The sequence below is a fragment of the Bactrocera tryoni genome, chromosome 2 (assembly GCF_016617805.1).
Source record: "Bactrocera tryoni isolate S06 chromosome 2, CSIRO_BtryS06_freeze2, whole genome shotgun sequence".
In the NCBI taxonomy this organism is placed as follows: Eukaryota; Metazoa; Arthropoda; class Insecta; order Diptera; family Tephritidae; genus Bactrocera; species Bactrocera tryoni.
Genome location: NC_052500.1, coordinates 14,013,758 through 14,037,055, shown reverse-complemented (window position 1 = coordinate 14,037,055; position 23,298 = coordinate 14,013,758). Strand labels below are relative to the sequence as shown.

Sequence of the window (23,298 nt, the reverse complement as noted above, 5' to 3'; positions counted from 1 at the left end):
AAGAATGACATAGAGTGGCCACACATATAATACCAGTTAAAATTGTGAGCAAAGGGCGTGGCACCACACGCTTTCATATGTAAATGTACAACATTATACTTGTAGGATGCTCAAACGATTTGAACCAAAATTGCAAAATATGTAAGTCTCCTGATACCCTCTCATTACAGCTCAGAAACTAGAAAAATCAAAGTAGAACCACGCCTGGGTTCTGTATATAGTCATTTGGAGCACATCTGTTTAAGAAACATAATCAGGGAAGTTATCGCCTAAAAATTTAGCAAATATAGTAATCTCAATATGTGGCAACTCCTTTACCAAAAACAGCGCTGTTGGTCTAAAGTGTCTTTAAACCCCATTAATTCCTTTTATTTTTCCTTTTAGGTTCCATACGTCTAATATAAGTCTCAGAAAGTTATCGCATTGAAATTTAACAAAGTATATGGCTACTGGGTTGAATAGATTTGTAGCAGGTTTTTAGATGTAAACTTGGATTCAATATCGATCTATAAATGAGATATATTAAAAAAATTGAGTCGGAATGTGTTGACATGGTGTGATTCTGCCCATAGGGTTTTATAATAATCCAATTTCCAACTTCTGGGACCACATATTTAGTCGAGTCGAAGTTAGACTTCTCCACAACGCTTCTCGGGGAACATTATTTCTTTTGTTTGGTTGTTTGGTAAAGGTCTTCGAAGTCTAACTTCAAGTTGAGTCTAACAAAAAAAATTTTCCCGGAAATAGTTGCCAGGCCAAATATAAATTAAAATTGCTCCTAAATGTATACTATAAAAATATGAAAAAGTTCAGCAGTCTAAGTACTTAATTTCCAAATCAAAATACTTTACGACCTCTTTAAGGTCCCCAAGCACAGTTAAAACCGTTTAATATATGTACTTTTATAGCGAGCAAACAAAAATTAAAATCTTTATAAATATTGCAAGGATGAGCATGTCTGCGTTTATTTCGCCTTTACCAGCGTCCGTCAAAAACAAATTAAGGAAATCTCGCAAAAATAAAAAAGTGCAAAAAAGGGTGTACGCCCGCATATGCTAATGTAATAAATTTTGTGGTTATAACCCAGTACGTGTACTTAGCAAGCTACACTACAACTCACAACCCTCCACCGCAAAAAGGACAAATACAGATTTCGCCTGTGTAGCCAGCCCGAATGTTAAAGCGAAAACCCGTTGTCCTTTTGCTAAGATATGCAAATTTTTTAGGACATAATATTCCTCAATAAAAAAGAACATAGAACGAACAGTGAGGACAAAAAATACGCAACTAAGTGCAAATGCATATACCTAAGGCACACATAAATATTCATATGTACGCGCATGTGTGGCGGAATGAGGTCTTTAGCACGCCCATCAATAAATATGCACATTTTATTTCTGTGTGAAAAAGGATACATGGCGGCTTGATCCATTTATGCGCGACATATTGAGTTGGTTGGGTTCAAATTTTCGCATATTTAGTTTGCGTTGACACAATACATTCGTGGGTCACACCGTTTTGCGGCAAATGAAAGGCATATTTTTGTTGTGATTGTAGGTCGCAAAAGATATACATACATTGGCGCACACATTTGCAACTTCTACCTTCAGCCATTATTTTGCCATTCCATATACATACATACATATGTATATGACCCACAGCAGGTCAGCCACAGTTTGCAACTGTTTAGCGGTTCCGTGAAATCGCATGCAAACTTTTACAATAACATCAAAACTAATTTGCAACTTTCGGTATTTGATTTGTAATTCATATTTATATGAAAATTTGTATGAATATTATTTTCAATATAATTGAAATAACACGCCAATTGAAAAGTACACGGCCTATCATAGTAAAACACATTTTTGGCTTGAGATAGTTTCAAGGTACAATTAAGACACACTGACAGACAGGCACAGAACAGTTCACTTCATAACTCAGGTCATGGAAAATTGTAAATACTGTTCCGCAATTTCCTTGATGTCCGTCAAATATTTGAGAAGGTCTTTCAACGAATTCTATTATATTAATTAAAGAGAAAACAACGCATCCTTTTCTACCTACTGCTAAAGTATACTATCAGAAACGTAGGTCAGACATCGATGTGATGCTGAATCACCTATACCATAGGACCGCGTTCTTACTCTACATTTTTTTAACTACTGACCTCCCAGTGCTTTACTCTGACTCCATAATTACGGCTGATGCATATGATACTGTACTGCTGGCCTTCAGGAAACTTCAAACACAATTGACAGCTCCACAACCATGGCTTACCGAATGGGACGGCTGTAATATTGAAAAGCCCATACAAGTGGTGTATACCCTCAGACACAAGCTAAGTACGTTCCCAACTGACTTTGGTACCAACAAGCATAAACCTCTGGATCTTGTAACTGATAACAGACGTACATGGAGAGACCACGTGGAAATTAAGAGAAGCCACCACAGGTTAAGTTCTGGGCAACTGTACTGACTCCTTAGTTTAAGATCCCGTCTCAGCCAAAAACCAGCTACTCATATACATACAAAGCAATACTAAGACGATCTGTTCGTATGGAATTCAAACTTGGGAGCTGAATCAAAATTTAAAGCTATGCAGTTTTGTAAAATATTTTTCACTGTGCTCATCAAATTTAGTTAATGTCACTTTAATAATAAGACTTAATAATAAAACTGAATATAAGTATTCTACCAAAAAAATGTTTAATCTATAGAAAAATATTCTTTAAATGCTTATTTCGCTTTTATTAATTTTTTTACACAATTTTCAATTGCAGACCTCCGAGAATTGTCCATACGGCGGTACAGACTGTTCGCCATTATTGGTGTCCTGGGAAGGTGAAGCCGAAATACAGTCGGGCGATATTTTAATCGTGGAAATCAATGACACTTTACTGCATTTTAACCAGCATCATATCACGCACACCAGCCTGTAAGTAATCCTCACAAAAACTGAGTAAAAAAATTGTATTTGTAAACGAATGTCAATCAAGCCGAACCATAAAGATTATTTTTAGATTGGTACAACCTTCTTTTATGCTCGTGTGTAGTTTGATCTTCATATACCGATTAGTGTTTGTTTGCCTACTGAAATTTTACATTTACTGCCATAAGAATTGTTCTGTAAGCAACTGACTGCGATATTTCTGGTAGCTCTGAAGACGGTGAACTAGCAAGAGCAGACCTCAACCAAAAAATAAACTCCGGAAAAGCGGGAATTCATATGCCTCTGGCTACTTGTAGATATCTATTCGTCAAAGTTAAATATAGCTGATTTTCGGCAGAATCAATCGCTAACTTGTTCAACAAGCAGGCAAACGTCGCATGAAAGGAATATGAGCCGCATATGCCGATTATTGAAATTCAAAAGGAATGACATAAGAACTCAAGTAGGGCTACTAACAGGTCACTGTCAAATTGGTAGACATGCCAGCAGGCTGTAAACTCGGTACATTGACTACTGTAGAAGCTATCAAAGCTATCGTTCGAGGTTTTCTTGACGACCTTTCGAAAAACCATTTTGTACTGATGAATGACGCATCATCAAACGCATTATAACTGGTGACAAGACGTAGGTTTGTGAATATAACGGAAAAACTGCACAACAATCTAGCCGGAGTCAAAAAAATCACGTCAAAGTCGGTTATAAATGCAGCTGATGATCTTTTTCTCAGATTACTGTGGTGTGGTTTACCACGAATTTACACCCTTATTCGACACCCTTATTCGACAGACTTGACTCTATGAGACTTTTTACTATCTTCGAAACTGAAGAATCCGCTTCGGGGAACACGTCAAGAGTTATTCGAAGGTAATGAAAGTCATTCGCTGAAGGCGCTGAAGGCCATCCCCGCCGAGGCTCATAACAGGTGTGCGGATTATGCATTGGTTCACTTGTATTGACTCAATACAGCCTATGTTGAAGGCGATAATACAGACTTTAAATAAAATGCCTAATTTTTTTCGATTGGGGTTGAGTCAGATGTATCAATAGTATAAAAGAGGAATCCACGCGGAAGAAAACTTTCCCAAATTAATTTTAAAGAATTCTACTAAGTTGGTAGTCCTTGGCCGTATAAAAATGCGTATCAGTTCCGATTACGTAGACCTGACTGTCTCGCGAACTAAAGAATTATGAAGGTCTTCAAATTCGGAAATATGAGACTTATGTAAAAAATAATAATATATCCGCTTAAACAACCGGCTACCATAAAATTGCCGTTCCCTTTTCTTGCTTCTGACTCTAAATAGTTGTAAGGTGATAATTCCAGAATTTGTAGTTTGTTCGCGCTTGTCTACTAATCGCATTACGACAACCATTTACAATGTTTATTGATTTCTAACTCCCTCAATGCGAGCACACCCACATTTTCCTGATGCTACAATATAAAACACGGAATTGCAAAGCTAAGAATGCCAGGAATTGCCCACAATCGCGGAGAACATATTCTATGTACATATGTATGTTTTTGTCCTGTTTTATTGCCGGCGGCTGTATAGAATGTGGTTGAGCACATCACTAATGCCCTGTTAGCGACTATTGACAGCAGCATCGGTTAGCTCACCCTTTTTGTGCTGCTGCAGCGAAATTTTTCTCTCAATCCTTTATTTTCTTGCTATTCACTATGCTTTCAGCGGTCTATTAAATTCTCCCAATTGTTTACAAACCAAACAAACCTATCTCCACACACACCCCCGTACCTGCAACGCGCAGCTACAATTGTTTTCCTTACTATATTTTTATTATTATTGCTTCCCACTAGCTTCCTGCCAAAGCTCGGTCACCGTTGCACGATGAAGAGCGGACGCCTCCCAACTGTGCACATAAATTTCCTTTTATAGCCGCTGGCTGTGCCTCCTTTCACATACACATGCACACACAAGCTGTTTTGTAATGGTGAAATTACATTAGGTGGACCGAGTTGCGGGTGGGGGATGCAGGTACGGTCTTACGCTGAATACACGAGACGCAGGCATTCATTTGGTGTTTTAGCGCAGGTGCTCTTATACGCACATTTCCATATATTCCCCCAAGTGACGATCTGTTGAGGCAATTGTACGGATACTTTAGTCCGATAGTGAGTGCTTGCAGAAGTCTACGGCATGCTTACTACAGTTATGCATTTGCCGCTGATATGTGTAGGCACCCCACCGCCACCGGCTTCACATCAGCCGCACACATCTCAGCACGTTTGAATGGTTCGTAAATGGAGCATTTCGCCATAAGTGGAACAAGTAGCGGTACCTCAAGTGAACCCACTTATATGACTCAGACAACGTTACACCTTACACACGTATACTGACAACTTACATACAATCGCATAGCATAAGCCAAGGCGCTCTAACGCATTTATTGTTTGGTTGAAGTTTCGTGTTTCGCAAATTTATTGCCGAAAATATCCTTTATGATATGTGTTTCGGAAATGTGAATCTGACGGTGAACAGCTGAGAGTCTTTACTCAAAATGCGCTAAGACTTGTGTGGATTTTGAAACTTTTTCGTCTTACTTGTCTTTAAGTAGTTAGAGTTTTTTAAGTGAATAGAAGATTTGATTGCATTTTGGATTTTGACAAAAAATTATGCCAAAGTTTATATAAGTTCAGTAGAAAGTAAGACTATTCGCCATTCGGGGGTTAGAGCAATCTCGAATCCGCACAAAGAAACCGTAGTTTTATTCTGAGAGTCAGGAGAAAGTACAGGATTTCTTCCACGCTTACGCAGGATTTGCTAGTAAAGAACGTTTGCTTTTAGTTTCACATTAATATTTGGAAAAATAATACCAAATTGAGGGAAAAATGCTTCTTATGTCCAGGAATTAGTCTTTAGAATTATGTACAAAATCACGGCATGACAAGCCCCGAGGGGTTGAGTTAACAATTACGGAGCGTAACAATCCAGGCCTAATTTTGGATAGCAAACTGAGTTAGACACTTAATGGGAAGCAGAGCGAGAAAAGAGCCAGTAGTGGCCTCTATACATGTCGAAACATCCTAAAGACTAGATTGTGTTACATAGCAGTAGTCAAGCCAAACTTGTTTATGGTGGAACGCTGTCAGCAAAAAATGCCAGAAAACGGCTGTCTATATACTGGGTTCGAGGGCGCAAATGAATTCCGTGGAATGAAAAACTGATCAGATTTCCAAAAGTGCCATCCATTTTGACCATACATAATGAAAACTTCGAAAGTGCCGACAGACGGATCATGGTGAGATGGAATGCCCTAAGCCTTGCCAAAATCATGTGCAAGTGCTACCAAGAAAAGCAGGCATGATTTTACCCCACGGTCTCGAAAGGACTGCAGAACGGTTGTTGGCTTAATACTTAACACCACAAGCTGAATGGATTAATAATGCGATTACACATATAGTATGTGTAGGAAAGTAGTGAGAGAGACATTGGAACTCCTCTTCACTGCTACAGTCCAGCTTTAGCTCCTCTTAGATACCTAGGAGCTTGCAGTTGAAGGGCCAAAGGGGGAAATAAGAGCAAGATGGGCTTATTCTATAGTAACTCATACAAAGAAGGTAGCTTCAAGCTAAATAGCTACACTTCGGTCTTCCAAGCCGAAATTTTTGACATAACTGAATGTGCCAAGTGGGCTTCTGCCCTATCCATCAAGCACATAAGCTTTATATTTGACAGCTAAGCGGCAATTAAAGCTATCTATAGCGCCAATATAAAGTCCTTCTGCGTTAGGTTATGCAAGTAGGCAAAAGAGGACACAAAGCACCTACCCTTAAAATCCCAACCTCACAAAATTGGAAAAGGTATTCGACAGCATACATAACAAGGGCGGAGAATAATGCGACGCTAGAACATTATCTTTGCGAATGCCCAGCCTTCAGTCGAATGAGACGGATTATATTTCGCGGCTCTCAATGTGCCAACTTTAGAGACATTGATCAGCTAGATCTGGAGTGGAAAACACTATATATGTATATATTTTACCAAATCTACTGAGTGGCTGGATAAGCCTTGATTTTGTTACCACGCGGGAACGCAATGAGCCTAATGATGGCCTAAGTGTGACCGCCTGTGGTCTTGCGCTTCCCTGCCTTCCTTTTGAACCAATCAAGCGTATTGCTTGCCTTCAGAAAATAAATATGTGACCTGGTCTACGGAAAGGGGGCTTAGGTGTCAAAAAAACGGAGAACAATTAAAGAGATAGCGAGAAACTGACGATTATTTTTAACAGCTTTTCCCAGAAAACTAGTTTTTGCACGTTAGCTCCCTTTTCGTAGACCAGGTCACATATAGTAAATACATATAGATTAGGTTAAGTAAAACTAGTCGACTGTCACGCCATACTAAGCTTATTGGTCCTTAGTATTGCCAGAAAATAGACATAAAAGTCAAAAGAAATTGTTGGTAATTTAATATACGTGAATGTAGTCCAAAAATTTCTTAAAACTTTGAAATATAGTTTATATAATGGGTTGTCAAAAAAGTCTTGCGGTATTTTTATTGGTTTTTTTTTTTTTTTGTTATTGAAATTGAAATGAATTTTTGATGACTCATGCCCAGCTCTTGACCGATGCTACGGCTGCTACTATGCCGGTCTCTTTTAACCAATTCAGCGATTTTATCGCAATTTTCGACGACAGGCCTTCCGGAGCGTGGCGCATCTTCGACCACCTCTACACCAGAACGAAAACGTTGAAACCATCGTTATGCGGTGGAAATGGAAACTGTATCGGGTCCATAAACTGCACAAATTTTATTGGCGGCTTGAGATGCATTTTTGCCTTTATCGTAGTAGTACTGTAAAATACGCGGTATTTTCTCTTTATTTTGCTCCATGTTTGCGTGGCATAACTCACGAACGACTTAAAAGAAACGCCAAACACGTGTTAGCGCGTGAAATGAGCTTTCCAAAAATGTTCCCGATGCGACGAATAAAACTAGAACTACGCGCTTTCAGCGCCAACTAGCGAAAATACCGCAAGACTTTTTTGACAACCTATTATATAGAAATTAATCTAACTGTTTCATTAGCAAATAAAAACTTTTCGCATCAAAACCGGACTAAATACTTACAGCTGATTGATTTTTCCTCGAACTTGTGCTACTATTCTCCAAATCTAATATTTGTTATCGACAAACACAACTTTACGCAAACTTTAGCCCGAAGTTAATTAAAAACAAATTCTACACATACCAACAAGATTGAGAAATATATGTTATGTGTAATTTCCAAACATATCTCGTTCATATCAAAACTCGGATCTTGCGTTGGAAATTTTATTTTTAATCAATGGCAATATTGCTATTTCATACATTTGTTATTGGATTCCCGTTTAATTACGCATTTGAGCGGACTGCTGCGGCTATATTACCACAATAACTGTACACAACACATACCTATAACCATTTTTAATATTTTCAGCACAAAAACGCTTTCTCTCCGGCAAAGAATGCAATATTAATGTCGAGTGAGAAAAATGTAACAAATTGCCTCAAAAGCGCACACAAAAAAATTAAAATGAAAAAATATATTTTTCAAAAACTTTTAATGAATCTTTTTCATTACTTTTTGCTCACAAAATTTATCAATTTAATACAGTACATATACAAAAGCCTCAAACACATACGTGGGTGGGTGAGTTCATTGTATGGGCTTGCACTTTTTAAGTATTCTTACTTTCGTCGGCGTACCATTCAAAAAGCCGCAATCAAACCGAGCTCATTGAGCACGCAACACACACATACACATATATAAGCACAGGTTTTTAAGTGTGTGTGTGTAGAAGCGCGAGTCAAACATGAAAGCATTGAAAGGAACAAATGATGTGAAGTACGAAAGTTTGCACACATTTGAAAAGAATATGAGACGACAGCCGTTGTTGTTGTTTTTTTTCATTTTCACAAAAGCAGGAAAAGATTGCAAGCGCAAAAAATCGAAGAAGAAAAATGGAGCAACTAACTTTTGATCTTGTAAACGTGAAAAGTCAATGCGACCACTTGTGTTGGCAAGTAAAAAGTCGGGCGTTGAAGCCAGCACAGCAGCCTCGCGAACGCAGGGGTGGAGGCGGGAAACTCATTTCAAGCGAAATAAAATGCGAAAAAAATCACAACTTTTCACAATGTCGGCATGACAGCGTGCAAAAGTTTTTATTATCGATTAAATGTACACCAAGCTATATATATGTATATATAAATATATGTATGTATATATAAGCATATATCATATATATAGGAGTAGAAGGATATATATATATAAAGGTGTATAAGGAAGCAGTGACTAGTCTTTCAGCACACTTTTTATACAAGTGCGCAAGTGTGTGTATGAATTTTTCGAAAGCTGATTGAAGTCATATAAATGACAGCGAATGATGGAAATGATGATATTACAAAATAAACACATCACGTTATCATCAGCTCTCTTCTTTTCGAAATTTATTGCGCTTTGCTATTAACTAACGCGCAATATTTAAAGTATAAAATCTCTTAAATTCAATTTATGCCATTATCCATATCGTTTAGTGCTTTCAATCTCTTCTCGTTGCTATTAAAAACGTTATAAAGACTGTGTACCTGTACATTAGGGGTCGAATTCGAAGAAACGTGGTGGTATTTGCTCAGCATGCTCAAAGCAAAGGCAGGCCGGTCGACATTGCCCCGCATTCGATAGTATCATGGCTGAAAGGAGTCTTTGTAAACAAAGACTATGCTTCGGATACCTTTCTTAATATCGAGGGGGCCAAAGACATCAAAATGTGGTATCTCACTGGCCAGATTGAAATGCCATTTTACACGTTGCACCTACAGATTTAGCTTCTAGGTGCTTTGCGGGGAAGACTGCTATTAAACTTGTCCACTACTTTAATTGCATTCCGTACAATCTAAATCGCTGCATACTAGAACCTTCTCTTGGCGGTTCATTAACTGCCCACATACCTGTGAGGGTTTTGTAGGCGGGGCGAAGCCATTGGAGAAGAGGTGTAGTAAAATTGTTCACACATGAATCGAAAGCTAAGAGTGACTTTAAGAGTTGTAGTCTTCTTTCGTGAGCTAACCAATAACTCTTATTTCATGCTACCAAACCACTGTAACGTATTTTGAGCGATTTTCTGGCTGCCTTCAATAAAGCATTCTACCTTAAATATATCTCTCCTAAACGCAGAATCCCTTAGAGTGCCGTGCATCCATTCTGATAGCCTAGCGACTATACTGGTTTTGATTTCAACTGACTGTGCGCTCCAACCTTGTTTGGATTTGTATGGGTGACCAGCCGCAACGGAGTCGCAGCAAATTGCAAACCCAATAAGCTTGCAAGGAAGGGCAACTTTTCCCCAATTTCATCCGATTGGAAGCGAGTCGGTCTTTCAAATTCTCAGCTCAGCTCAGTAAACTCTGCGACTGCGAGATCCTTCTGCCTCAAAGTGAACAGTCAGAGGTGCTCCAAACTACTGTCACTTAAGTCAATCTCGCAGCAATTGCAAGTGTTCTGACAGGACAGTGTCCAATAGCTGCACATGCGGTGCGGTTAAATTTTTTTTTTTGGACGATCTTTGTCAAAGCTGTATGGAGGACGGCGAAGTGGGATCATCCTGTCATTTCCTGTTTTGCCAGACTGGGATTGAAATATCTCGGTAGACACAATCTGGCGAACTTTGGGAGGTAGCTGGGATTAATGTTAACCTTCTTAATAAATTTGTGGTAAGTTCAAAACGTTTCGTCGATTTTTTTAACATATTTTTGTCATTGTAATTCTCCAGATACTCATAGGAGAATTACAAAGACAAAAATATGTTAAAAAAATCCATTCAATTTAGATTAACACATCAGCCCAACCTGATCTAAGCTACGTCATTACCCTCAGGCTCGTTTGATAAATCACAATAAAATTAAAACCTAATGATTCGAAACTATATGCTAAGCATTTTTTCAGAGTGTTGGTATAAAATGATTCAAAATCGAAATTAGAAATAGCTTCACAGAAAAAAATTAAATAGCTTCCGAGTTAACTACGATCTCCGGCGGCGCTAAAAAAAAAGTTTGATGTAGTCTTTGCCCCCTTCTGCTAGGATGAAACATCAAGATTCCAATATACAATTTAAATATTTCAAAAATTCATTTAAAATTTTAATTTTGTATAGAAATAATCAAAAAATTAATGTTATTTTAATGTTTTTTTCAAAATTTCTAGTTACTTAACAAAAGCTCTTATGTCGTGACACTTATACGCCATGGGACCAGGTTTCATTAACGATTTGGTTTTCCTTTTCAAATCTTGTTAAACATTTTCGAAAGTACTATAACTATCGTGAACTATGAGGTCAGTATCTCAAAAAGTAGAAATCTTAAAGGACCTAGGCAAATATGTTTTGTTACACAAATCACAAATACATATGGAACACAATGCCGCAATGTTTATAATAAACTTTGGCAGATATCTCCATATATTCGTAAATATATATGCATAATTTACCTGTATTCAAACTACCTACATTCAAATAATTTATTAATTATTTATAACGACTTCAAAACTATGAAAATGGACCAAGTAAGGGAAATACTTTTCGCAAACAAAAAAGTTAAGAGTTCAACCAAATTAAAGCAACATTTATAAATGTGAATACTTCCGCCTACATATAAGCATAAGGATATACAGATGTATATGTATGTCTAAATGCTGGAATAAAATAACAAATTTAACATCAGCACTCTTTCAGCAATATTTTAACACAAAATGCTACTTTCACTCATACACCCACACCTACTCATCTACCTTTCAAGAGACTCAAAAGCATAAAGGCATTTGTGACGACAATCCACATATTTTTAACCTTACTTTCAGTCAACCTTAATTAGTTTAAAACAACTTTGAACAAAGCTTAACGTTGAGCGCACAAATATTTAGAGAAAAATATTTAAGTATGAGTAGGATGATAACTATTGTGCTACCTAACTATTAAGAGAGATAAACCGAGTCGTACTAATTAAACACAAGTTACCGCACAGAACTTCCGCTATCAAATTCCTCTCGTTTGCTTGCTTATTCCATGTGGCAATGCGAATGAGGAGACGCAAAAGTTGAGCGGAAAAACAAATTGGTAAGTGTGTGGGACTCTTCGTATGCGTACGAATATATATAACTGGTTTTGCAAAGTACAATAAGTATACGTAAAGCGTGGAAAATAGGTACCTACTTGCATAAAAATTTAGTAAATCTTGGCGAGTATATTAAAATTAAAAGTTTTCGAACGATTCAAGTTAAGTTTTATAGAGAAATATACAAATAGTGTTTATAAGGATCTTAGGCAAGCGACTTTTGATCTGAAGAAAGAACTTCTCTCGAAAGTATTTCCTTCAGCCTAGGAACTTTTCACTGATTACTCTCTTCAGATGTTATCCCATGCTTACTTTCCAAAGCAAGCCCGTTGTATTCTAGCATTCAGCACCACCGTAGAGAGTTATTCATAGAAAGATGTACCATAAGCAATATTCGAAGACAGGATTAGATCCATAAGACCATCACTGAACGCCGACTCAAAGGACGATAACGGCGTAGTTGAAGGAACGAGCCACGTCCGTGTAGTATCTCTTCTTCCCTTCTGGCTCGTTACTGGTACCTGAAACCGATGAACCATTACTGTCCTGCTCAGCCGGTCCATAGCAAAAGACTTGATACTTAGCTCATTTTCATTTTTTACTCTGGAGGTTTTTCAATTTCGAGGAGAGCCCTACTTTCCTTTGAACTAGGTCTAGCAGCCAGTATTCGCTTTTAGCGCGCCTAACGGTCGCGGAAAGCTTGCTAGTCTTCGGGACAGGGTTTCCATCTCCTGCCGAAATGGTATTTGTCGAACTGTATGCTTCCAGAATCCGTACCCCTGCTGCAGCCAAAGCTGAGGGTGATTGTTGTTGTTACCGTCACTCATATTGGTTTATTGCGTTTTTAACTTGTGCTAAAAGGTGGAAGAGTCTTTCAGAGGATATGGTTCGATTTTTCCTCCTACTTCCCGAGACGTTTATAGAAGCCAATCGGGGTACCTAAACCAATCCTCTTCTTTTCACAACATGAGCTTGAGACCGCCCAATTGGTGGACATACCTCCGAGAAATATGTAGATGGGACGGAAGGGAGGCGCAGTGAGTTTTCCACGGATGGATTGAAACTCAAGGGAAGGGGAGGAGTTCTCTCTCGGAAGCTATTGCTCAGCAGGATGAATGGATGAGGACCAGTAATTGTAGGGTTGTGAAAGCCTTCTGACCCAGAGTGGAACATATGGTGAAAGGTCAACGGAACAGCTATGTAGCTATCAGCAATGCTCACATCGCCGGAACGACAGCCGCCTTAACTGGACACTGTCCCATTCGCACTCGCGCGGTGCAGCTATAAACTTTATAGGACGCAACTTAAGGTGGAAACATTTAGACACCTTCCCTACTATCTTCTACTATCCAAGAGTCCTCTTAGTTGCCATACTTTTTACGAACACGGTGAATTGGCCGAATTTTATATTAGGCGCTTCAATAAATTTTTGGTCCTAGACGTTTTTTCTGACGGTATTTCTGATCCAGACCTAAGGGTTCTAGGAATCACAATCGACAGTCGTCTCTAGCTGTCAATGCAAGTTTATTGGTACCGTTACGAGAAATCAGCTGATTTACTGTATCTAATCTAGCCTAACTCACATTACCAATATATTTGAATGTAAGCACTAATATTCGTCAGGACAACAGTGTAGGGGTATACGAATCTCAGCATGTCTAAAGCCAAGGTAATACTTCTCAAGGCAGAAATATGTTCGTAGAGCCGTTTACTTGCCTCTTAAAAGTTTCATAGCCTAAAAATAGATCAAAAATATAGCACGAAGTATGACAATAGCTTTTCTTTAAAAAACACCAGCATCCTGCGGTTTCTTGTATCAATATTGAACTAACAAAAATCTATTTCCATTGGCTTGGCTCAACTGAGTATGTAAAGTGTGGCATGTACGGCTCAGTCTACGATGCTCAATTGTTTATCGGCTTATAATCAGGAACCTCTGAAACTGATTTTCGAACAAATATAGGCGTTCCCATTTCAAGTAAGGTGTTCTGAGGCGAATTCACGACCGCCACACTACCCCTTAATCAGAGAATGCTAGATATTCAGTTGAATTTACAATGAAAAATCTTTAAATATTGTTTGACGGAACATTTTTAAGTAGAACTGCTTCTTAGAAAATATTTCTGGATCCGATATTGAAGGGGTTTTCTAGCTAATTTGAATTTTCTGTATACAAAAATAATGATTTCCATTTATCTTTGCTTTATATACACACATATGTATATATACATCTAACACTGCCTTCCATTCAACGGTATTGGGTAATCTCAATCAGTAATGAATGCGTATTACGAAGACTCAAAGCTAATTTAATTTAACAATTTAGCAAAACAGCAAACAAGCAAAGAAGCACCACTGTCACCAATTTATTCCCGGTTTGTTGAACACTTTCCATACTAATTGAGAGCATCTTGTTTAAGTGTACGCTTTTGCGGTGTACTCAAGCGTACAAAGATATAGTTTTACTCTTTGCTGTGCTCGTTTGCATTTTTTTTCTTATTTTTCACTTTTATAAACTCCTCTATGTACGGTTTTTTTGCCGCACTCCACAGTGCAAGGCATCCACATACGAGTTTCGCAATAATATTCAATATATTTTCTTACCCTACACTTAACGCATGGTTGCATTTGTTTCTGCTCTGGCGCCAAACGGCTACAGTTTGGTACTTACTAGATATGTGTATTTGTGTGTGATTCATTATATGTACAAACATGCTATATATTGGTAACTTTGCTGGTGTGGAGATGTATAAGTGCGTGTGTGCTTTAAGTTTACAGTGACAACCCCATTTATTTAGCTCTAAGTAAACACCAAAACAAGTAACCAACTAAAATGTGTACGCTTCTACTCTTTTCATTGATTCCTACACCAACACATCAATTCACACACACTAACACATACACGCACATAAACATATTGCGCTTACATGAATGAATAAATGCAAACAAACGCTGCAACTCGTACAAAAACACACACAGTGCCCACAATACTCAGGTCTATCAGGTGACACGCTCGGGACATGAGCATTGCGACGTTACGGAGGGTATACTATTGGATATAACACCGTTGGTTGTCGATGGCAGGAAACTGGTGACACTCTATGATAAGGACCTCACCGAGGGAGTCAACTTGCTAATTGGTGAGTAGCTCAACAGTTATACCAACTATATATTTACAAAATTCACAAACATATACATATATGTGTGTATATACAATGCATACAGTATTTTTATGTACCCCATTCGTTGAGTTACCTATACCACATAGCTATGAAAGCCCCACAAGCATTTGCTGTATGCTACAAATGGGGGGCAATTTTATGCTATTCCATTTGTTTGTTGTTGTTGTTTGTATTGTTGGTGTTATGTTTGCTGTCGTTAGCTATCATACCAGCTTTTCAACGCCGTTGGCTGTGGTGTGCGGAAATCACTCGTAGAGCAGACCAGCGTGTTTCCGGTCGCAGCAAAGCAGCACCTCTGGCGCAGGCGTGATTGGTTATTAGTCGTGGCAAGTGCTTTGCATGGTCGAGTGCTGATATTAAATGCGTGTTGATGGTTTAATGTGTGCTGCATATGCATGCCGTCAGCCAGTGTGCATTTGCGCGTATGCACATGAAGATATAAATATTACTCATACGCCATGGTGCACGGTTTGTGCGTTGCGACTACTAAATTAGGCCAGCTGAATGCGTTTGTAAACGCAACTGTACTGCTTTAAAAGCTTAAGTACTTTAATAACGGTGTATAGGGTTTGTGCTTTTATTGCACCTCTGCTAGCTTATGCGCCTATGCTTATGCTGTCAGCTTGCAATCAATGCGCAAAATGGTGTAAGCTATTGAATAAAAAAAAACAAAGCAAAAATGTTAACTTCGGCTGAAACGAAAATTTAGTGAGCTTCACAGGTGCATTTTTTATTGTATAGAAGTGTATAAAAATATGTTTAGCTTGATTTGCATGAGTTTAATTTATATGTTATAGTTGCTTGATTTGCGTAATTAATTAGGAAACTGTAAGGTTACATTCGAAAATAATGCATGCCAGATTCCGTGAAGATATCTTGCCATATAAAAAAGTTCTTCATAGAAGAACTTCATTTTGATCGTTCAGTTTGTATGACAGCTACATCTTATAGTGGTTCGATCTGAACAATATCTTCGGAAATTGTAGCATTCTCATAGACAACAAGCTAAGCTAAATTGTTTTAAAATATATCGAAAAATAAAAAGGTTTTCCATACAAGAACTTGATTTTGAACTGCCAGTTTATATGACAGGTATATGCCATAAGACTTCGATCTGAACGAAATGCTCGGATATTATAGCGTTGCCTTGGATAATAATACATTCTAAATTTCATGACAATATTTTGTCAAATAAAAAAGTTTTTCATACAAAAACTTGATATGGGCTTGACAGTATTGTATGACGGTTACATATATGCTCGAGTAGATCACTCTGAAAAATTTCTTCCGAAATTGCGGCATTCTTTTAGCCTATAATCTGCACCATATTTCGTGAAGATATCTTGTCGAATAAAAAAGTTTTCTATACAAAAACAAAAATTGGGCTTGGCAGTTTATACGACAGCTTTCTGAAAAAATTCTTCGGAAATTGTAGGATAATTTTAGGCTATTATCCACGCAATATTTTGTGAAGATATCTTGCCAAATAAAAAAGTTTCCATAAAAACTTGATTTGATTTTGACAATTTATATGACAGCTATATCCTACAGTGGTCAGATCTGAACAATATGTTCTGAGATTGTAGAATTGTCTTCAACAATAATACTTATTAAAATTTGTGGTGATATCTCGGCAAATAAAAAATTTTTTCATACAAGCAAAATAAGCTTGAAGAGCACATTTTCGCCTTTGGCTTGCTGTGCATACTTTCAAGCGTTGTAATCATATTCAAGTGCATAAAGCTCGCTATATTTAAGCAGCGACGGAATAGCCTTCAGTTAGTTTAGCAATTTTTGCGCACAGTTACTGCATTATCGTTATGAACTCTACAGCAACATGTGCACCACATCGTATTTACATAAAGCTGGAGCCGCATCCACATTAAGCGAGCGCTTTACAACCACCATACGCATCATATATGTGCTTTTTGGTGCCAGTGTGACGTTTTAATGAAGTTGTCATTGCTACGCAATAGTGTTGGTTGACAATGGCATGCCGCAAAACTGAAAAACTAAGAAAATTAGGAAAATTTGCAGCAGCCAGCAGTGAAATGAAAATATCTCGAAATTTCATTTCACTTTTCGTTTTCGCCACTTGCCAACGTTTATTATTATTTGTTTTTTCTAACATTATTTCTACAATTTATACGCCAGCACACTACACTACTTATTTACTTAGGAGAATGCAAGCGTGCATTTTCTAACAAATATTTTTCAATTTCACGCTGCCACTTGCTTCAACCGCCACTTATATATAAACATAATATTTTCTCGCTCTGCAGTTGTTTCCGAGTTGTGGGGCTCGCAGTGCGTTCGTCTGAAGGTCACTGCAAAAACCGACAATTGTGGCGAAAGCGCTGAATGCTCCGGCAAAGGTGTGTGCTACTCGAATTCAGCGATGGAGGAGTATGAGTGTCAGTGCTGCAGCGGTTTTGCTGGGCCCCATTGTGAGGAGATCGACGCTTGTACGCCCAGTCCATGCACCAACAATGGCATTTGTGTTGACCTTTCGCAAGGGCATGAGGGAAATTCATATCAATGCTTGTGTCCGTATGGTAAGTTTAATAATTGTGCTTTCAATCGTAAAAAATATATGTATGCAATGACAGTTCAGTTGAAAAGTACTGGCCTGACACATAGATGGCGCTACTTGAAATAAATACATATGATTTTTAATTAGCTCTAACATTCAAAGAGCGCGTTTATAAATTTGACAACTGTGGGTTCAGTGGTATGTGAATTATATATTGGTAGCCTGAGTTTAGACGTAGTGAAATGAGCACCGAAGGCAATGAACGTAATGGATTTGATTAAGAAGTTGTTACCGACGAAAATATCAAAAAAGTGCTTAAAATAATTGTCCGGAAAGTATAATTTTTTTCCGCCACGACTGTAATTCGGACCGTCCGCGCACCGACTGGATTCGATAGAGCGCGTTCCTAGCTAACGAACGAGCGGCTGGTCAATTGTCTCCGAGCACCTGGAGAGTCAGGACAAACATTTTCGAGCTACGCGTTTTTGTGAGTGGTGCAAGCCGAAAATGCAGCGTTCGTTAGAACAGAGGTACGCGATTAAATTCTGTGTGAAACTCAGTAAATCTGCGACAGAGACGTTTTTATATGATCAAGCAGGTTTACCTAGACGTTGCTTTACCAAGAAGTGGTGTGTTTCGGGGGCACTAGGCGTTTTTGAAGGGCCGGGATGAGGTCGCTGATGAAGACCGTGCTAAGAGACCAACGATTTCGACAAAAACCGACAATGTGACTCGCTTGCGCAAAGTTTTGAACTCATAGACGTCGACTAAGTATTCGTTTAATTGATTAGATGTTAAATTTATCAAACTCTGTGGTTCATGACACTGTGACAGAGCCCTTGAACATGCGCAAAGTGTGCGCATATTTTCGACGAATCAAGCCCTCTTGATCGCCAAAACTGGGGCCCAGTTTCAACAAAGGATAAATCGTATTGCAAAAGAATAGTAACTGTATCACACTTAAAGTGAGCTATATACATACGAGTATGTTGATTAAAAAAACGAGTTTGGTTAAAAAAATGTGTTTTACTATGGCAGGCCAGGAACTTTTCAATTGACCTCTTACAATATATAAAATTTCAAACTTTACGATAAAGCTGTGCGTTGCCAAATCCCGAAATTTAAAAGGCACCCTCCATATAGAAGCTTTGATCGATAAAATTATAAATGGAACCGCTAAGTAAAAAAAATATTAAAAATAAAAAGTATATTCTACTCCACTTTCAAACTATTTCCTCCATTTCATCATTTTCACTTTATTCCTCAAGCTCCACTTAAAATTTTAACGCATTTTTACCGCCACAATCAACTGTTTTAAATAAAAAAAGTACTGGCTTCCAAAGCAAATTTAAAAATCTCCATTATCTCTTAAATTAATCCGTAGCACAAGAGAATGATGAAAAAATATACAGAAAAAGCTCAATTAGCCCCCATCTGCCGAGGCGCACAGTCAGCTCAAATTTAATGTGGTTTTATAATAACAAAACTTTATTATTACCATTTTACTCGAACTATTTTCAACGTCTCCATTAACCACACTCAGACTCAGCAGACTTTAACCTTTAGTCCGCTGGCAAACCAACCAACCCATCAAGTAACAACAAACCGGTGAATGCAGCGCGACCCCACCGCTGGCCGGCCAAATAAACAGGCAACATTGTAAGCTGCCATTGGTGGTCATTCGCGCTAATTAAACTCAATTAGGGTCACTATAGAAAAAAAAATATATTAAATTGGTACAACAATGCAAACACTTTGAAGTTATAGCAACAAAAGCAGAAGCAGAGCACAGAGCAAGACTGAAATAGAATAATGGAAAAAGGAAAGATTAAAAGTACGAAAGGCAAAATGTATGAATAAGCGCACGTTTGACGTAAGAAGACGCAACGAAAGCGCACTTTGTGGACCCACTCCGGTGCTTGGTCAAAGGCGGATATAGCAAATTGATGGCTACGTTTGTACTACAATATTGTTGTAAAAAGGGTTTTTATACATAACGCTTGAAGAATTATGAAATTAAATGGAAAAAGGGAGGCTACAACTAAAAACAAAGGCAAACATTGCTTCTACTCTTTACTTCATTATGGGCGAGTAGAAAAATCTCCACAAATATTAAAGCAAAGAAAATATTAAAAGCTGACAGAAAATATGAATAATTGCCAAAGAAAGAAGCAGCATGAACGTTGTAAAGCGGCAATAAAATAAGTGGAATAAAATAAGTGTAAAACTGAAAAGGCAACCAATGATGGGTTGAATTGGATGGACAAATTTCTGCTGATTTTATTCCTGTCAATATCCATTTACGTTAGGTTTCGTGTGATTTTAAAGCAGTCAATTGAGTGCATTAAGTTGCTCTATAAATTGATATGTAAGTCATACCAATTAAAGCTGGTAAAGTGACAGCTGAGGAAGCTAATTTATTGGGCTTGCATTTCGCTGTGTGGCAACTCACGTAGACGGGTTCAACTGATACTTTCTTGCACTTATTATATACGCCAGTCGTTCCAAAGTGAAAGCGCTCACGCTTCTAAAAGAGCATATACACTAGGGTGGGCAAAAAAAACCTAAATTTTTTCGTCTTGTACTCTCAGAAATATGTACTTAGACGCCTTCAAAAAAGGCTCTCCAATTATGAGCGCCAATTTGTAAGGAGTAGATGCTCCGCTTTACAGTTTTCTTTTTTCTTAGTATCAGATATAAACATTCTCAACTCGCTGCCAACTAGTTGAAAAAATAACGCGATTCATAGATTTTGAAATTAAATGCTTTACAGACCGGTCTCATACGGGTTTTTCGTAAACTTAAACGTTTAAATGATATTGACGGTTGAAAAATTGATTATTTTAAGGCTTTTTTTTTAGAGTTGTCTAAAAACTTATATTAAAAAGTACCAAAAAAATGTTTTTTTTTATTCACCCATATTCACACACATAGGAAAATCTATTATTAGCTGAAACCACAAAATATAGCTCGCGAACACCCCACACTCTCACAATTTGACCACATTATGTGAAAGTCCCAAAAGCCTATACAATTCTCTTAATTTTATTTCCATATCGCTTCATTAATTATTATTGTGGCATTAGCGATTGCATTCAATGCGTTATGTTAGCTCCAATGTACAAAGGGATTATAACGTTAATGGCCCCAAGCGAAACTAAAAAATCTGATTGATTCGCAAGCATTTTCAAAAAAAAAACAGCACTTTAACGGGAGATGGGGAAAAGTAGTAATTAAATTGCATTTAAGCTTAAGCTCTGCAAAATAAAAATAATAATAATAACAGCTTAAAATTAAGCACAACACATTAAAATAATATTTTTGAAAAAATTTAAGGTTTTGAAACTACTATTCATTACATTCCATATTAGGAAAGATTTAAATAGAATTATTTTCGATATATGTAATTAGATATCAGCAAAAATAAGCATGACGTCAGCATTTCTCTTCGAAAATTATTATATTTCGAATTGAACGAGCCTAGTCTGAAATGATTACCTGACACACACCCATACATACAAGTTTACTAAGCTGATATCAGCAACTAAAAATAGAAAAACGATCACCTCGATTGCGCCGAAGCTTAATACTTCACAAATAAAATTTGCCACACAAGCTTGATGCTATTCGGTCAGTTTTTATGGCTGCTATATGTTATAGTAGATTGTGGACCTCTCCGAGCCGTTTGATACCAAACGAGGTTTCAGCTGAATGGAGAAGGTACCATCTTCTACAAGATAGCCGATGATATTGATATCATTGGCTATAATAACCGCACCGTTAGTTTTGCTTTCTCCAGGTTAGGCAGAAAAAAGATGCAAAGGCATGGACGATGACAACATCTCGTGCAGTCTGCGTTACAAGTTTTCGAAAGAAAGGTTCTATGGAAGTTTTACGGTCCTTAACGCATTAGCATTGGCGAATACCGCAGTCGATGAAACGATTTAGGTGTTAAAGTCGTCCGTATGGATGAAAACACTGTTGTAAACTCCGCAATAACATCGTTAGCGGTGTCTATGCCAATAAAGAAAAAGAGGATATGCTATAGTAACTAGATCAGTACAGGATATACGAAGATTGTAACATTGTCTTAGGCCGCCGAATTTCGTGAAGATATCTTGTCAAATTAAAAATCTGCCTTTATGGGATCTATATGCTATAGGGATTCGATTTTAGCGGTTTCGAAAAATGAGCAACTTTCCGAAGAGAAAAGAAAGTGTGCGGAATTTCATCGATATCAAAACAACTAAGGGATTAGCTGTTTTCTGAAAATATGCGCATCTCAATAAACATAAGTATATACAGAAATTGCCGGACCACTACAGTATATTTCAAGGAGAGGTCTTTGCTATTGGTAAAACTGCGGAGCCAGCCTCTAATGCATAAGCAGACAACTCCAAGTTAAGATCAGGCAAGCAAAAATTAAGACATAAACCTCCAGCCGCATACCCATCAGAGGTACCTTGGGTAAGAGTACAGCAGTGAAGAATGTCGCCAGGTCACAAAAGCTTCGATGTCAATGGGATAGTAGCCGAGATTGATAAGAGTGGTGTACGGTTGTCATCCGGTAGACCGGTTGACCGATAGTCAAAAGAATAGTTGCTCATAATCATAAAAAAAATTAAACTATTTATTTATTTACTTACTTCCTCTTTCACCACCATGGGAGACATTTTTCTCAAGAGATATTTAAAAATCGTCAAAAATACAAGTCAAGCTCAATTTAGATAGGAAAGGATCCCATTGGTAACTTGAAGTATTTTTCATACAATATCAGCTAATTTTATTTCGTTCAATGAGTGTACTTCCTTTTATTACAATTAGTTGACAGCAAAGAATCTGACTTAAGTGATTTTACCGTTTCTGACTCAGAGTATATTCTAGATTCCGAGAACAAAACAGACGATCCTCCGAACTAGGCAAATGAAGGTGTGGACATTTAAAATGCAATAGTGTTGTCCAATGAAAATTCCAATCTTTCAGTAGCATGAGAAGAACCATCAGCTTTATTTCGTTCTGGCTTTTTGTAATGAGAACATGACATATGTTCAAAGGGTTAAGAGTTATGAGCAGAACAGGGAATCGAGAAAATGCTGCCTTGGAGTGTTTTTCAAGCTCCTTATGACAATTTCATATTTTTTATTAGGAAAATATTCACAAAAAGTTTCGATTGAAGGATTTTATTGTTCTTTTCGCCGAATAGCTCATTTTGCAAGGAAGATTTGGGACAAAAGTCAAAATGAGAAAAAAATAGTTAAACGTGAGGGATCATATTCCAGGGAAAGCCGATCGCCGCTAACGCTGTGTTTCAGCACCTTAATAAAAAAAGAATCGATATGCAAAAAGTCCTTATGCTTTGAATGGTTTGGCAAAATACAAAAATAACTACACTTAGTACCGTCTAAATATACAAGTTGGACATATTATCCCAGGACATAACTTTCTTCTGAAGGATACAGAAAAAAAATTGATACACTTTTCTTTTTAGAAAACTAAATCTATCCAAAAAAAAAATATTTAAATTTT

The 23,298-nt window shown here is 37.6% G+C and overlaps 1 protein-coding gene across 1 annotated transcript in view; it reads left to right on the top strand.

The window, feature by feature from the left end:
* The window catches only part of LOC120767389, a 67,306-nt gene that overhangs the window by 25,678 nt on the left and 18,330 nt on the right, over positions 1-23,298 (top strand). The window contains exons 3-5 of the mRNA XM_040093401.1: positions 2,781-2,935; positions 15,037-15,197; positions 17,522-17,794. Coding sequence (XP_039949335.1) covers positions 2,781-2,935; positions 15,037-15,197; positions 17,522-17,794 — 589 coding nt within the window. The remainder of the gene's footprint in view (positions 1-2,780; positions 2,936-15,036; positions 15,198-17,521; positions 17,795-23,298) is intronic.